This window comes from Nicotiana tomentosiformis, chromosome 4 (genome assembly GCF_000390325.3).
Source record: "Nicotiana tomentosiformis chromosome 4, ASM39032v3, whole genome shotgun sequence".
Classification (NCBI taxonomy): domain Eukaryota; kingdom Viridiplantae; phylum Streptophyta; class Magnoliopsida; order Solanales; family Solanaceae; genus Nicotiana; species Nicotiana tomentosiformis.
In genome coordinates, this window is record NC_090815.1 from 39,076,052 (window position 1) to 39,092,595 (window position 16,544).

Here is a 16,544-nt window from a genome sequence, read left to right on the forward strand (position 1 = left end):
AAAAGATCTGGATCTAAATTTATTATAATCACCGTGTATGTTGATGATTTAAATATTATTGGAACTCCTAGGGAGCTTCCTAACGCAGTAGAGCTTCTTAAAGCAGTAGACTATTTAAAGAAAGAATTTGAAATGAAAGATCTTGGAAAGATAAAATTTTGTCTTGGTCTATAAATTGAGTATATGAACGATGGAATTTTTGTCCATCAATCAGCATACACTAAAATAATTTTAAAACGATTATATATGGATAAAGCACATCCATTCCGACCTCATGAAAATAATAAAGAGCTTCTTGGTCCCGAAGTACCATATCTTAGTGCAATTGGTGCACTAATGTATCTTTCTAACATTACAAGGTATGACATAACTTTTTCAGTTAATGTCTTAATAAGATATAGCCCTGCTTCTACAAGGAGACATTGGAATGGAATCAAACACATATTGCAGTATCTAAAAGGGACTACCGATATGAGATTATTTTATGGCAATGATTGCAGTCCTGATCTTGTTGGTTATGCCGATGCTGGGTATTTATATGACCCACACAAGGCTCGATCTCAAATATGCTATGTGTTTACATATGGAAGCACTGTCATATCTTGGCGATCGAATAAGCAATCAATCGTGGCTACTTCATATAATCATGCTGAGATAATTTCTATTCATGAAGCAAGTCGAGAATGTGTATGGTTGAGGTCTATAATACACCTTATTCGAGACAAATGTGGTTTGATGTGTGACAAATAACCCATAATTTTGTATGAAGACAATGCAACATGCATAGCCCAATTGAAGAGAGGATTCATAAAAGGGGATAGGACAAAGCACATTTCACCAAAGTTATTTTTTACACATGATCTTCAAAAGAATAGTGATATCAATGTGCAATAGATCCGTTCAAGTGATAATATGGCTGATTTGTTCACCAAATCTCTACCGACATCAACCTTCAAGAAACTAGTGTACAAGATTGGGATACGAAGGCTCAAGGATGTGAATTAATGCTCTCATCAGGGGGAGTTAATACGCGTCGTACTCATTTTTCCTTACAAGGTTTTGTCCCACTGGGTTTTTCGTGCAAGATTTTTAACGAGTCAACCAAAAGACGTATTTCTAAACATGTGTACTCTTTTTCCTTCACTAGGATTTTTTTCCTATAGGGTTTTTTCCTAATAAGGTTTTAACGAGGCACATTATCTATGGACATCCAAGGGGAGTGTTATAAGAAAAATCAAATTATGGTGGATGTCTACTCTTCCTATATGATCTTCTCAAATACTTAATTATATATTCAATGACATATTTCTATGCTTAATGACATATTTTTCTTCACTTTTCATGCCTAAATAAAGGCCTTGTAATAGATAGAAAAATACATACAATTGAAGAAGAAATAAGAATCTCTCCTCTCTTTCTCTCTATATTTCTTAGCTTATTTTTTCTTGTTCTATATTGTTACTTTGAGCTATATTTCATAATAGTACACACATTATAACATCTATTGTTACATAATTAAAGCACAGAAAATGAAATATCTGAAATACCCTCGTTGGTTTGTAAGTTGCATGATCAGAAATACCTCAATGTCGCTTATTAATAGAGGAATTTTCGTAAACCCACTATTGTTTAGTGGCTATTAACTTCCTATAGCTACTATATACATAATTACTTCCTATAGCTACTAGTTAGTTATTATGCGACTGTATTCGCTGTATTCATGCTACTATATTCATAAATACAGTAGTGCAATTCGCCTAAAAAATAAGGGAGTCCAGCTGTGCGGCTGTATTCGCGCTACTGTCTTCATGAATACAGTAGTGGAATTCGCCTAAAAATAGGGAAATCCAGCTGTGTAATAACAGAAAGAGGATCAATTAGCATGTATCACTTCTAATTTAACTCAAATAAATTAATTCTACATAAATTTCGTTGCTATTGTGTTGTATTCCATGTATTCGCGCGACTGTATTTAATAACGAAAAGCGCAATATTGAATTGTATTTAATTTCACTATATTGAATCAGTTGTATTCAAACAACAAAAAATCAAGAAAATATGGTGTATACCGTTCTATTCAATTCGACTGTATACATTGTATTCAATTCACAGATATTCACTATTATACATTGTATTCAATTCACCGTATTCATTTCGACTGTATTCAAACAACAAAAAATCATAAAACACAGTGATATTCGGTTGTATTCAAAAAATACAGACCTTCGGAATACATAAATACAAGCGAAAAAATAATATATTTATACAAAAATATAATGTATTCGAGTATATTTGTACATAACACAATGTATTTGTATCATTGTATGTGACTAAATAGCAAAAAAGAGAAAAAGATTCGCCGGAGATGGCCTTTTTCAGCCAAGCAAAATACTGTATACGTTGTATTAAAACTAAAAATGGAGATGAACAAAAACTCGGCCCTCAAATCTTCTCCGGCATAGCCATGGCCAGATCTGTTCGCGTAAGAGGATAAGCAAATAGTGGATGATGACGCCGACGAATATGACTCATAGTTATGTAGAAATTGATGATTCATCGTTTTAATAACTTCTGCCTTATTATTCATCCAATGTTCATGTTGGGGTACACACTGTAGATTGACTGAACCTGTAAAAATATTTTCAATTGCAGTAACCCTAGAGGATTCGGCCAGAGAATTCACGTTTAGAAGCAGGTATTTTGTTCGAAGAGAGAGAAGGAAGAGAGAGAGAAAGAAGAAAAATTTTGCTGAGATTTTGAGAGAAAATCATGTGTTAATTGAAAGAAAGGGGGAGAAAAAACATAAATAGCGTATTTTACGCCTCAATGGCAGTGTATACCATAAATACCTATTTTGCTATAAAATATAAAAGATAAGTATAGAAAATAAAATTTTAAAATAGTTTTGGTTTATAATAAATATGGTGTATACCTTTGCTATATAGGTAAAATTTCCTTATTAGTAATCCATTTTATGTATCCATTTAGCCTTTTAAAAAATAGTCCAAAATAAGTGTCATTTACAAAAATCAAGAAAGCATTAATTCTTTTTTTTCCAGCTTACCCTTGCTATAATTATTGTGTGAACAACTTTCTAAAAGTTTTAGGAGAGATAAAGAGCAATGTAGCCAAATAACCCCTATAGTTAATATTAAATGAATGTGTCACGCCCTAGAGAGACACTTAACATGTAATACACAAGCTAAACTTGTATGTTATGTGTTTGGTACGAAGAAAAATATTTTTCTGAAAAATGAGTGATTTTATCACTTATTTTTTCATGTTTGGTTGGTCTCCCTCCAAGCCGTACATACGACTTTCGTTGAATACGGCTTTACGCAGAATTTTATATGTATCTATGAGATCGAGTATGGAATTCTGTTTACTCACTTTAAATTGAGTATTCGTTTCCCTCCCTTTCCTGTTAGGATTGGAAATCCTGTATTTTACATATCCATACGATTGAGTCCTTGGGTTTCCGAAATAGTGTAAAAAAGTCGAGGTATTTCGAATTGTTTGTAGACACGGACAAAGTCAGGGAAAACCTCTGAAATTATTTCTATATTGAACCTTAGACATACAAGAGTTCCGAATCGAATCTCTTACACATATAAGGGACTAATGTGCTACTTTACTTTTTCACTCAAAAACAACGTTGAAATTTGTGCTACCTAACTAAAAAAATACTCTTTTTTTTATTGAAAAAGAAAGTATTTGTTCTACAACATGAAAAAAGTATTCATTTTGTTAAAATGAAAGAAAATACCTTTTCTACATCATGAAAAGAAAATACTAATTTTGTTGAAATGAAAGAAAATATTTTTTCTACATTATAAAAGAAAGTATTTTTTTTGTTGAAATGAAAGAAAATACTGTTTTACATCATGAAAAGAAAATCCTCATTTTGTTGAAATGAAAAAAAATATGTTTTCAACACCATAAAAAGAAAGCGTTTTTTGTTGAAATGAAAGACGATACTTTTCTACATAATTTTGTTAAAATGAAAGAAAATACTTTTTCTACATCATGAACAGAAAGTACTTTTTTGTTGAAATGAAAGAATGATATTTTTTACTACATTATTTTATTGAATTGAAAAAAAAATATTTTTTCAACATCGTGAAAAGAAAGTACTATTTTGTTGAAATAAAAGAAGATACTTTTTACTACATTATTTTGTTGAAATGAAAGAAAATACTTTTTCTACATCATAAAAAGAAAATACTTGCTGAAATGAAACAAAATACTTTTTTTATATCATGAAAAACAAAATACTCATTTTGTCGAAATGAAAAAAAAAATACTCAATTTACAACATGAAAAGAAAGTATTCTTAATAATATTTCTACTTAGGGTGGGGGTAGGGCAGGGTTGGGTGGGTGGGGTGTGGTGGGGATGGAGAATATGGTGGGAAATGTTGAAAAAGAGTTTTGAAAAATATTTTTCCTCTGGGTAAACATTTTTCAAAATATTTAAGCCAAACAAGAAGAACTAATCATAAAACCAAAAGCGCAACATCGAAAGGTCAGTTTAATACAGAAGTGAAAAGATCATTATACTTGCCTATATTGATCTTCAAATATTGTTTCCCTTCTTTTTTTCCCCCATGGAATACAAGGTTCTTTTCTAGTGAACGAAATGCTTGTATTATGATTTGGAATCTATAGCTTCAACCTTCTCTACAAGTACATCTAATCAAAAAGGTATGGAAGTTGTTGACCTACACAACTTCACCTAGTAATAAGGAACTAAAGAACTGCTAAAGTTGTTCAAAATCAGCGGAAGTCACCAGGCTTTCCAATTTTGATGTCCTGTGCAACTAAGAATTCAGTAATTGCATTCTTCTGCCATCCCTTGAAACTCCTGCAACAGCATTCAAGTATAACAAAATTATGTTACTCTAGTCAAAAAAAAAGGAGAAAAACAATGAACGCTTTACGATATCTACTGAGATAAACAATGAAAATGCTGTTAGCGCCATTTGGCCCACCCTGTCCATCCCAAGGTCAACACTTTCTCTCCATTTAGTCGAATGATACAATTTTAATTTTATGGATGAATATCAAGTAAACCATTTGGAACTGAATCTAGCTAAGCAAAGAATATTTTACTGCCTTCACACTTCTTTTCCGTCCGCTCTTCCCGAAGTGAGCGGATTGCATTATCCATAGGGGCTTATAGTTTAATTGGTTGAAATGTACCACTAATAACGGTATTATTGTAGGTTCGAGCCCCACTAAGCCTACAAAAGCACTACCTTGGCCATGCAACCCAAAAAGATAGAAAGACGGCTCGCTTGAAGAAAACACTTTCAGAGCCTGATACCTGCCAAACCCCCTCAACTCGGTAACAAGAGTCAGTTATGGAATAGCCTTTTAATCAGCTTTCCCGTTCTTAAGGATTCTTTGGCTTCCGGCGCACGAAGCAAATGGGCGTTGTGCTGGGGTAAGTTTTGGGGTGGGGTGCGAAGAGACTGAAAAATTGGTCCGAGGAGATCGATTTCAACTGAGTCATCGAAGAAGTAGAAGAAGAGACTGTATTTTCAGCTGGATAGGGTTGGGGGGCATTGGGGGCAATCTCCCCTTAGCTTGATGATGGAACCATTATTGGATGGATGGACGGGGGTCTCTATGATCCTGAAAAAGGACTCTAGGGAAAGATTCTATTGTTCTTTCCATATAACAAATCATTAGAAAAGCTTACAATCTTCTGTTATCTTCAAGGTTAAGACAAAGAAAAACTAGATTTAAATATCAATACGTAGAGAAGAACAAAGTCTAGTTAACAGTGAAAATGAAGTGTATGCAAATATGCATTACATTCTAGAAAAGTGCAGGCTCTTCCATACTAAGATCATCTTCTCGTTGTCTATCATGTAGCATTCTGTATCAATTTATTCAAATTGATAGTCGTCCACAATAAAGAGAATGAAGGTGGACAACTTGAAAAAGTTAAACTTACTGAGATGGTCACCCTTTGATGTAAAACAACTTTTCACCATCTAGTGATACTTGTGATATATCTAATTGGAAATTGGCATCTTCTTTTCATAGTCTAGAACCAAAAGTCAAACTTTTCTTTCAAATGAACTTACTTCTGATCAAGATGTGCCAGAATTTCTCCACCAGGAAAACCTGCTTTGGTAGCATCATATGCTGCTCTAATTGAGTCTCTCCAAGTCCCGGCAATATCTTGCGTGCTAACCTTACCTTTTGATGGACCAGGATCTTCCATTGGCAAGGAGTAACCAGAGAGAAGTTGGCCGACCCAACAACCATCCTTCCTGTGAGCGAACGAAGACAAATTTAACAAAACGTGTGCTGGAATATAGCTTCAGTTTCATTATGTAACAATTTGGATTACTTCATGAAGTTGATGTAAATAAAGCTAAAGAATCTGTAATTTCCAAAGAGCAGCTGAAACAAGTCAAGCAGTTATATTCTAAGTTGCTCCGACATGGCAGTTTAGGTGCCGCACCCGTGTCACGACACGACACTAGTATGGGTGTGGGTATAGGATCCGTACCGGATCTGGTCAAACAATTTTGGGTACTTTGACCACGACAGGCGGAAAAATTCAAGACGAGATACATTTGATTCCGAAATCAGAACCAAAACAAGGGTAAATTTGAAGAAAATAACATACTTTATCTAGGAAATCAATCCTTTACTTGTCTACAACTTGAGAATAAAAAAGAAATCCACACTTAACAAGCTATACGTAAGTATTCCACAAAATTTTTCATAATTAAGAGATATTTTATTTTATTAAATTATTTTTAGCCGGATCCCCGCACCCGTATCCATACTAGGATCCGTATCGTCGGATCCGACCTCTAGATCCGCACCGTGTCGAACACCTGCACCTGTGTCCGAGCAACTTAGGTTATATTATATTATATTATCTGCTCGATAGATAAATTGAAAAGCAAAGTAAAAAGATGCAGCGAAAGAAACCTTTTACAGTTTAACTACGTCAAAGTTAGAAATGCAAATGATCATACATATTCCGTAGGTACAAAACATACTAGATTATCTTAACCAAGCAACTGAAAAGGAGAGGAAAGAAATAATTCAGTAACCAAATTACTTACTTTATCACATCCATATGTCGTGGCACATAATGTCCTCCACCAATCCCTAGAAGGACTTTGTTATTTGCAGATGCACTGGAAGACAATGGAATGACTTGTCAATTCAAAAGCATTCTGAGAACATCTATTACAGAGAAATTAAATTAACAGCTAGAAATAAAATAATCATCACTTCAGGCTAGTCTATGTAGCTAATCTCGAACAGTTAATAAGGTGCAAAAGCTGTGGACACGAAAACCATAGGACTGACAGAACAGAGATGAACAGAGGCTGTGTTTCAAAGTCAAAACCAGGAAATACAAAAGTTAGTTAGCCTCTTTATTTTCATGCTGGTCACGGTAGACCATTTTACAGTTGAAAAAGAAGGCCTTCTCATGCTCCATATATGAGATCATATTCTGCTCCCTTGCAGCCTCATTAACAACATTTGGCCTATTGCTGACCACTGCCAATGTTGTAAAGAAAAGAACAACTGCAGAAAGCTTGTGGAAGTTACGGGAGAATGAAATACAAGGTCTTAAAGAAACCGGCAGCTTCAGAAGCAAATATCTACACAGACACTCTGAAGATGAGGATCGAAATTCCAGCAAAGAAACTTAAGTGGGACTGCTAGTGGGTGTTGTCTCAGACGGTGTTGATTGTTAGTTGTTACATATTTTGCAAGGCTGCAGTTCCACAACAGAATCTATTTGCGGCCAACTTAATAACTGAAATGAAATAAGAATGTTGGTTAAAAATTGGAAATATTGTTCAAGGGCAATGAGAGCAGCCTGGCAGCTTTGGGAGCATGTTGACGGGGAACAGAAGGCTATAAGTTGCAAGGAAAGAACAATATTGCAACAAATTATGAAATAAATAAAAAGCTCTGCCTGTAAAACCAATGCTAACAATAGTAAAAGTAACTTAAGGAAGAACGCCGGTTTGCAACATAAATGTGTCCCCTAAACTTTACTATTGCTTTACTCAATTTCTTTTCTTTGTCGGGAGGTGGGGTATGGGTTAGGACCTTTTTTTTATAATTTATATGGGTTAGGACCTTGTCGATACACACAATTATTCTAGCAATTTACTTCTTCAGATAGAAGAGTATATTCAGGCAAAAGAAAATGAGAAAAGAAGAACCTAGGATATTTGAGGGATATAGGGGAACAACTTGCAGATGTAAACAGTACCTGTTCCAGTTTCCAACTGGAGGACCACCTCCAAGTCCAAGTCCTTCCCAGACTAACTGCAATTACACTATATATTTGTTAGAGAACATCAAAACACGTAAATAGTTCTGTTTTTGGATGGACCAGACAGGTAATGTAGGAGAACTAAATAAATAAAAGGAAGTCCTTGGCAGACTAACTAAAGTTACAAATATAAGACTTTCGAGTATCGACATTCCTGACCAATAAAGCAGCCAATAACAAAGTACAACTTACTAGAGCAACAACATGAGCAGCATCCTGCCGCTTCCAGTTCTCCTCAGTGCTACCTAGCTCAAGCAAGTAATCAGTTTCACAAAACACATAGCTGATCACGTAAGCGATGGAGTAAAGTTGTGCTCTTGTTGAAGCAGAGCAAAGAGATAAATAAGAGAGAAGAACAGGACAAAATAACTATATAGACTCAGCATCCAGTCGTGCACAAAATTAATGGCATCCCACCCCCCACCTCCAACCCAAAAAAAAAAAAAAAAAAAAGGAAGAGGAAAAGGAAAAAGAAAAAGGAAACAACAAGAGTCACCTAATGAAGAAATAGGGTAAAAGTAAACAGAGAGAAATCTAAAAATGAGTTAGTCTATGTCAGCCTATGTGTATAAAGAGGGTACCCTCTTAGAAACAAGAAAAGAGGGGACACACAAAAAAATGAATCAATCCAATGCCTGGCTAAGTAGAAGTCTCGTGGACCTATATCCTTCAACTGTTAAATTGAGTGTTGCACATTTCGGTTATTATTCAGTTAGTTACCAAAGAATGCTCCAGAAAAAGAAAAAAAGAACATCTAGACTACAGACAAAAGATAGCTAAAAGAGAATAAAGGCAACAGCTTACTTATCTCTTATAACTGACTTACAGCCCAATTGGACACCTCTGCTTGCTTAAAATTTAGGAATATTTACCTTGTTCCCTCATCCTTGCAGTTATTTCTCTATAAGAACTTCTTGTCCTTGATCTTGTACTTCTCCCTCTCCATTTTAAAAGTAAGATCTACTTTTATATTAAAAATTGAAAAAGGGAAAGAGGAAATAATGCTAATGCGTAATCAGTACAGGTACCATTTTCTTCTTCCCAATTTTGGATTTTACTTGAATCAAATGTAACTCTGCTGCACTTGGTGCAGTAAACTACTAGATCTCCCTTCTATTCCATTTATGGCTTATTTAGTCTGTCAAACATAGAATTATGTGCATCTCTTGGAAAATATAGATCTTTGAATCTACTTGCTAAGTGCTATATAACATGGATGTATAAGACGTAAATAAAGCACACTGGATTATTTCTTATTGTGCGAACTCCAAATTTAAAGAGGACTTCATTAAGCTTACCTATCTCGACGAACATTGTTGGTTTAGTTGTCACAGGTCCATGATGAGTAGCTTCAAAAGTAATCTATACCAGCCAGGAAAAAATAGTATTACATATTACATATCAAGTAGAGGGAAACAAAAATAAAGAAGATATTTAAAGAGAATTGCCAGGATTATCTAGAAAAAGAATGCTTTTTTTGACAAGCCACAAAAGATTGATCATGGGGCTGGTATAGAAAAGAGCCATACTTCAAATTCGGGAACGAGATTATGAGACTCAGCAATTTTATTCAAAAGAGTCATCCATGGCCCCATCCTTGGATTTGGTGGTGCCGCCCACCCTGGCCTCCCTCCTTGTGGTGGAACATCCCCCTCTTTCAAATGTGGCACCCCTAACCAACATTAAACATAATTAGGACCTCATTAAGGTGTCTGCAAACATCTAAGCCCCATACATCAAATATACCATTCTCTCTCCCAATTTTTAAACACTGTTTCCATGTTAAGACGCTTCGTAGTGTTTGACAATCATCCCAAATAATGATTTTACAAGTTTTCAAAATTCAAATTCATTTTAATATACTCCGACAGGCGACGACGACAACTTATTTGAAACTCTCTTCCATTTTGGGATGTTCAAAATGATTGACACCATTAACTAATAATATTATTCTATACCCTTTCTCACAATTTTTTAAGAACTCAAATTTGTTTTGAAATTTAAATTCAAACTTTGATGTGGTGTTATAAACAATGAAAATCCAAGGTATTATTATATAGTCAAATTAATATTAAACTTAAAATTCATTTAATTATAATCCTATAATATTGCCTCCACAATAGAATGCATAAGTCCTTTTCTTTTACATATTTCTCAACTCTTGCTCCATAAAATGTGTTGTAGTCTATGTACTTAAATGTTGTTGTCAATCCCTCTAATACTCAAAAACATCACAAGAAACACTATGTTACATCTTATAAAGTACTTAAAAAAAATAGTTTCCTCCAAACAAAATAACTCTATATAACTTTAATATCTACTTTCATTTTTCAAAAGGTGATGTTTGGACCGGCTTGCCGCACCTGGGGTAATCCTATGGGTACTTCCTACCTCCCACCAGCACATGCATATAAGAGATAACTAGGTTTCACCAAAGCTTAGAAAGACGAGAAGAAATCACCTAGCCTTTTCTGCTTCTACTCCAATTTGAATTTTAGTCTCTCATGGTTCATTCCAACTTCATTGACGGCTAGACCGAAACCAAAACCAAAGTGTTAAATATTTTCTTTCATTAACACTAATATAATAATATAACACAAAAAGGACAATTAATATCAAACATCTTGTACAATCAAACATCGGTCATATAAAATGAGACAAAGAGAGTATACTACTCATACCAATAGGATGGATGGTGAGAGCGGGGCGGTTAGAGACAGCAGTATGTTTACTAAGGAAGATAACCTCGTCGACAGACTGACCAGTAGCGTTCTCCCAACGCTGATCCAAATCATCTTCTTCTACAATGCCTTTGTCATGTTCTAACAACCTGACATCTCCATTGCTGTAACTTCTGATGCCTTGATCTAAGGTGGGTCCCGATTGCCACCCTGGCATAGCTAACAGCTCCTTTGCTGGGCCCATCGATGCTGGATCCGTCGTCGTTGCCACCACTAGCTTCACCATTTTCTCCGCCAGTTTTCTGAGCTCCAACTTTTTCGCAGATCATTTATATAGTTTGGCGTTAAAAGATCCAACGGTGGTGCTGCCGCCACATTGGCAGTAGTTAGGCTCTTTTTGGTTAAATTATTTAAGTTTTAGGGGAAATTGGATATAAAACCCTCCAGTTTTTAAAACACAAGTTACGAATTCAAAACACACGTCGAAAAATTCTTTTCAAAACTATACAAGAGTGGCCAAATTAAAACTGGAATATTTGAAATCTATTTGAGAAAAAAATGAAAAAAAAAATAAACAATAGGAATTTTAACAGGAAAAGCAAAAGGCGGCTCACAATTCTACTTTATGGGAATTTTTCTGTGGGTATTTTCTTAAAAGAAGGTGTTTTTGACTATTGTTTCTAAAAGAAGAATCAAATAGGAATTTAACAGGAACTGCAAAAGGCGGATGACAGGTATTGGTTCTAGATTGTAAAAGTGTTGATGCCCAGGATCGAACTGGGGACCTTCAGTGTGTAAGACTGACGTGATAACCACTACACCACACCAACTAGCTGATCATTAATGCATGTCATCTTCTAACAAGGCATTAAAATGGTGTTTGTTTGACATTTTCCCAGCAGAACTTGTAAAAAAATATAGTTCTCAAATTGTAGCTCGAAAGGGTATTTTAAGTTAAAAAAAAAAAAATTTCTTGTAAGTTTTCTCATATTTTAACCTGTTTAGTGCATAAAGTTTATTTCTATGATTAATCATAGTTAAGTGATAAAAGTTATATGTATAAACATGTGTCGTGTATCTATTGGTTGAGTGTAAATATCAGGTGCAAATAAGTATTTACTGATATGGCTAATGCATTTAGAATTTTGTGTGAATTTATATATCAATTTCTTAATATTTAAATACTTTCTTAAAATATAAGAAGTTACATAAAAGAAAAGTACACTAAATACTCTTAGGGTTCTATAAAAATACTTTAAAAGTCAAAGAAAATCAAAATAAATTTATATGACTGAGCCTTACTTATTAAATGCTGGAAGTAATTTATTTTGAGAAAAAGTGACAAAACAAGGAATTTCTTTTCGGTAAAGGGAGACATGTTATTGAGCGAATCAACCAAAAACACATAACTTTGAAGTTTCCTTAGAAGGAATTTTGAGATAAACTACTAGTACTATTATTATTTTAAAAAAAAACTATTGACAACTGAAATGTTTTAATTAATGAAGTATTCCTTTCCACTAATTTTATCTTATTATCTTAATATTTTCAGCAAAAATATTTCTTATCCACTTGAATCCGCAATTGTGACATGTAATGAGACCACACAACACGATATAAGTGACTCAGAGGATTGGAAATATGACATGCTACATGGGGAAATTGTTAGAGAGGTAGAGAATTTTGAGAACAAACCCAAGTTAAATCTGGAGGAAACTGAGACAATCAATTTGAGTGATTAGGAAACGATTAAGGAGACCCGTATCAGTGTCCATCTTTCACCATCCGACAGAGAAGAGTACATCAAGTTCCTGAAGGAATATGAAGATATCTTTGTTTGGTCCTATGATGACATGATAGGGCTAAGCATGTCCATAGTAGCCCACAAGCTACCCACTGATCCAGTGTGCTCGGCGGCGAAGTAGAAGCTTAGAAAGTTCAAGCCAAAGAAAGATGGAAAGCTCAGGATTTGTGTCAATTATAGAGATCTAAGCAGAGCCGTTCTAAGGATGATTTTCTACTTCTAGATATACATATCCTGATTGACAACTGCGCCAAGCTTGAACTACAATCATTCATAGATTTCTTTGTTAGTTACGATCAGATCTGGATGGACGAGGAAGCTACCGAGAACACTGCCTTCATCATGCCATGGGGAGCATACCTCTATAAATGATGCCATTTGGCTTGAAGAATGTCGAAGCCACCTATATGAGAGTCATGACTACTCTCTTTCATGATATAATCCATAAAGAAATCGAGGTCTACGTAGACAATATCATTATTAAGTCCAAGAAGAGTTCGGACCATCTAGTGGACCTGAAGGATTTCTTTGACTGTCTACGAAAATGTAACCTGAAGTTGAATCCTGCAAAATGTGCCTTTAGGGTCCCCCGCTAGAAAGTTATAGGGTTTCATTATCACTCATCGATGGATTGAGTTATATCCATCAAATTTTAAAGCAATCTAGTAGTTGCCACCACCAAAGAACAAGAAAGATTGTGACGATTTTTCTCGACCACCTCAACTATATTAGTCCTTTTATAGCACAATCAACAATAATTTGCGAACCTATCTTCAATGTTAAGGATGGATGCTGCGATAGGATGGATCGAAGAATGTCAAAAGGCTTTTGACAAGATCAAAGAATATTTGTCCAAACCTCCCGTGCCTGGAAGGGATTCCCGACTTAGGTTTTGTTGAGATGCATCGATGCTAAGGAAGCATCTAGATTAATTGAAGAAATATATGTTGGGACCTGTGCACCTCACATGAGTTGGTTCATATAATGACCCGGTCGGTCATTTTGAGAGTTGTAGCCTCGTTCCCCCATTTACTGTTTATTTTATGCTTAATAGTTGCTATGTGACTCACCGAGGTAGTTGGTTCGGTTCTGGGGATGTTCCGGAATGAGTTGAGATACTTAGTCTCAAGGTTGGGAGCTTTAGGTGAAAAGGTTGACCAAACATTGACTTATGTGTGAACGACTTCGGAATGGAATTTTGATAGTTCCGTTAGCTCTGTTGGTTGATTTTGGACTTAGGAGTATGTCCGGATAGTGATTTGGAGGTCTGTAGTTGAATTAGGCTTGAAATGACGAAAGTTAAAAATTTAGAAGTTTGACCGAGAGTTGACTTTGTGGTTACCAGGCTCGGATTGGGATTCTTGGAGTTGGAGTATGTCCGTTGTGTCGTTTGTGACTTTTGTGCAAAATTTGAGGTCAATCGGACGTGATTTGATAGGTTTCGGTATCGAATGTAGAAGTTAGAAGTTCAAAAGTTCATTAGGCTTGAATCGATGCACGATTCGTAGTTTTAATGTTGTTTGATGTGATTTGAAGGATCGACTAAGTTTGTATGATGTTTTAGGTCATGATCGACTAAGTTTGTAGGGAACCACTCTAAATTGCGTAATGGTTTTTCAGTGTGACGATGCCTTATGTGCCATGGAAAATTAGGATATACTTTGGATGTGTTTGGTATGAAGGAAAATGTTTTCCTGAAAAATGAGTGGTTTTATCACTTATTTTCCCATGTTTGGTTGGTCTCCCTCCAAGATGTACATACGACTTTCATCGAATAAGGCTTTCCGTAGAATTCTATATGTATCTATGAGATCGAGTATGAAATTCTGTTTATTCACTTTAAATTGAGTATTCGTTTCCCTCCCTTTCCTGCTAGGATTGGAAATAGTGTAAAAAGAAGTACTTCGAATCATTGCTATTTGACTCAGACCTGTTCTAAAAAAGTCGAGGTATTTCGAATTGTTTGTTGACACGGACAAAGTGAGGGAAACCCTTTGAAACTATTTCAATATTGAACCTTGGACATATAAGAGTTCCGAATCGAATCTCTTTAGAAAGAAGATCTTTTGTCTAATGGTAGCCTGCTCCAGTCCCCTTACGAAACTTTCGTTATTGGGTTAGCCATACATTTCACATGTTTCTAGCGATTCACATGGCATCATCAAATGATACAAGTCTTGGATAAGAATCTACAGCGCGCTAGAACGCTCTTGTTGACGATCCTTTACTCCGACAGCATCTAGGGTTCCTCAAACAATGTGATATCTCACACCGGGTAAATCCTTAACCCTTTCCCCTCTTACTAAGACTACAGAATATTCTTGTAAATTATGGCCAATACCGGGTATATAAGTGAAAAACTTTTTCCGGAAAAAATATTTTCTAGTGCTTCCTTAGAGAGTAGAAATAATTTTTTAAAAAATAATTTTTTATGCTACTTTCCTTACCCCCTTCCCCCAAATTCCCATATTTCCTGTGCTCTCCCCCTCCCCCCCCCCCTCCCCAAATAAAAACTCTAGATACCCAACGTTTTCAGGACTCTATTTAATTATTCTTTTAAAAATTCACACAAACTCAAAAGGGACTAATATGTTGCTTTACTTTTTCACTCAAAAACAACGTTGAAATTTGTGCTACCTAACTAAACAAAATACTCTTTTTTTATTGAAAAAGAAAGTATTTGTTCTACAACATGAAAAAAGTATTCATTTTGTTAAAATGAAAGAAAATACTTTTTCTACATCATGAAAAGAAAATACTCATTTTGTTGAAACGAAAGAAAATACTTTTTCTACATCATAAAAGAAAGTATTTTTTTTATTGAAATGAAAGAAAAAACTGTTTTACATCATGAAAAGAAAATCCTCATTTTGTTGAAATGAAAAAAATACGTTTTCTATATCATAAAAAGAAAGTGTTTTTTTGTTGAAATGAAAGACGATACTTTTCTACATAATTGAAATGTCGAAGCCACCTATATGAGAGCCATGACTACTCTCTTTCATGATATGATCCATAAAGAAATCGAGGTCTACGTAGACAATATAATTATTAAGTCCAAGAAGAGTTTGGACCATCTAGTGGACCTCAAGAAGTTCTTTGACTGTCTACGAAAATGTAACCACCTTTAGGGTCCCCCGCTAGAAAGTTGTAGGGTTTCATTATCACTCATCGAGGGATTGAGTTATATCTATCAAATATTAAAGCAATCCAGTAGTTACCACCGCCAAAGAACAAGAAAGATGTGATGATTTTTCTAGGCCACCTCAACTGTATTAGTCCTTTTATAGCACAATCAACAATAATTTACGAACCTATCTTCATTGTTAAGGATGGATGCTGCGATAGGATGGATCGAAGAATGTCAAAAGGCTTTTGATAAGATCAAAGAATATTTGTCCAAACCTCTTGTGTTGGTCCCTCCCATGCCTGGAAGGCCACTACTATTATACTTGTCCATGTTGTATTGGGCATTTGGATGTATCTTTGGGAAACACGATGAGACTGGTAGAAAAGAGAAAATCATATATTATTTGAGCAAGAAGTTCATGCCGTACGAAGTTTGCAACTCCTTTTTCGAATGCACATACCGTGCCTCGACATAGGCAGCACATAAATTGAGGCATTACTTCTGTGCATATACTACTTACTTGACATCGTGGATGGATCCTTTGAAGTACATCTTCCAGAAAACGATGCCTACTGGGAACTGGCTAGGTGGCATATATTGT

The 16,544-nt window shown here is 35.1% G+C and overlaps 1 protein-coding gene and 1 non-coding gene across 2 annotated transcripts; both read right to left on the reverse strand.

Annotated features, from left to right (window-relative positions):
* Window positions 1-4,471: 4,471 nt before the first annotated feature.
* On the reverse strand, window positions 4,472-11,578 carry LOC104092388 (D-aminoacyl-tRNA deacylase). The gene is made up of 8 exons (XM_009597983.4): window positions 11,010-11,578; window positions 9,858-10,000; window positions 9,627-9,690; window positions 8,521-8,573; window positions 8,266-8,321; window positions 7,094-7,168; window positions 6,095-6,283; window positions 4,472-4,863 (listed from the first exon to the last, which is right to left on the reverse strand). Exons 1-8 carry the CDS (start codon window positions 11,293-11,295, stop codon window positions 4,776-4,778), a joined length of 954 nt encoding a protein of 317 aa, XP_009596278.1. The 5' UTR covers window positions 11,296-11,578; the 3' UTR covers window positions 4,472-4,775.
* A 188-nt stretch (window positions 11,579-11,766) lies between these two features.
* Window positions 11,767-11,839, reverse strand: TRNAV-UAC (transfer RNA valine (anticodon UAC)). Its single transcript has one exon. It is a non-coding gene; the product is annotated as a tRNA-Val (tRNA).
* Between the last annotated feature and the right edge of the window lie 4,705 nt (window positions 11,840-16,544).

Coding starts and splice junctions, on each gene's coding strand:
- LOC104092388 (XM_009597983.4), bottom strand. CDS start 11,295: ATGGTGAAGCTAGTGGTGGCAACGACGACGGATCCAGCATCGATGGGC. Junction 9,691..9,857: donor ATCTCGTTCCCGAATTTGAA/GTATGGCTCTTT, acceptor TGGCTGGTATAG/ATTACTTTTGAAGCTACTCA. Junction 8,574..9,626: donor AACAATGTTCGTCGAGATAG/GTAAGCTTAATG, acceptor TGCTTGAGCTAG/GTAGCACTGAGGAGAACTGG.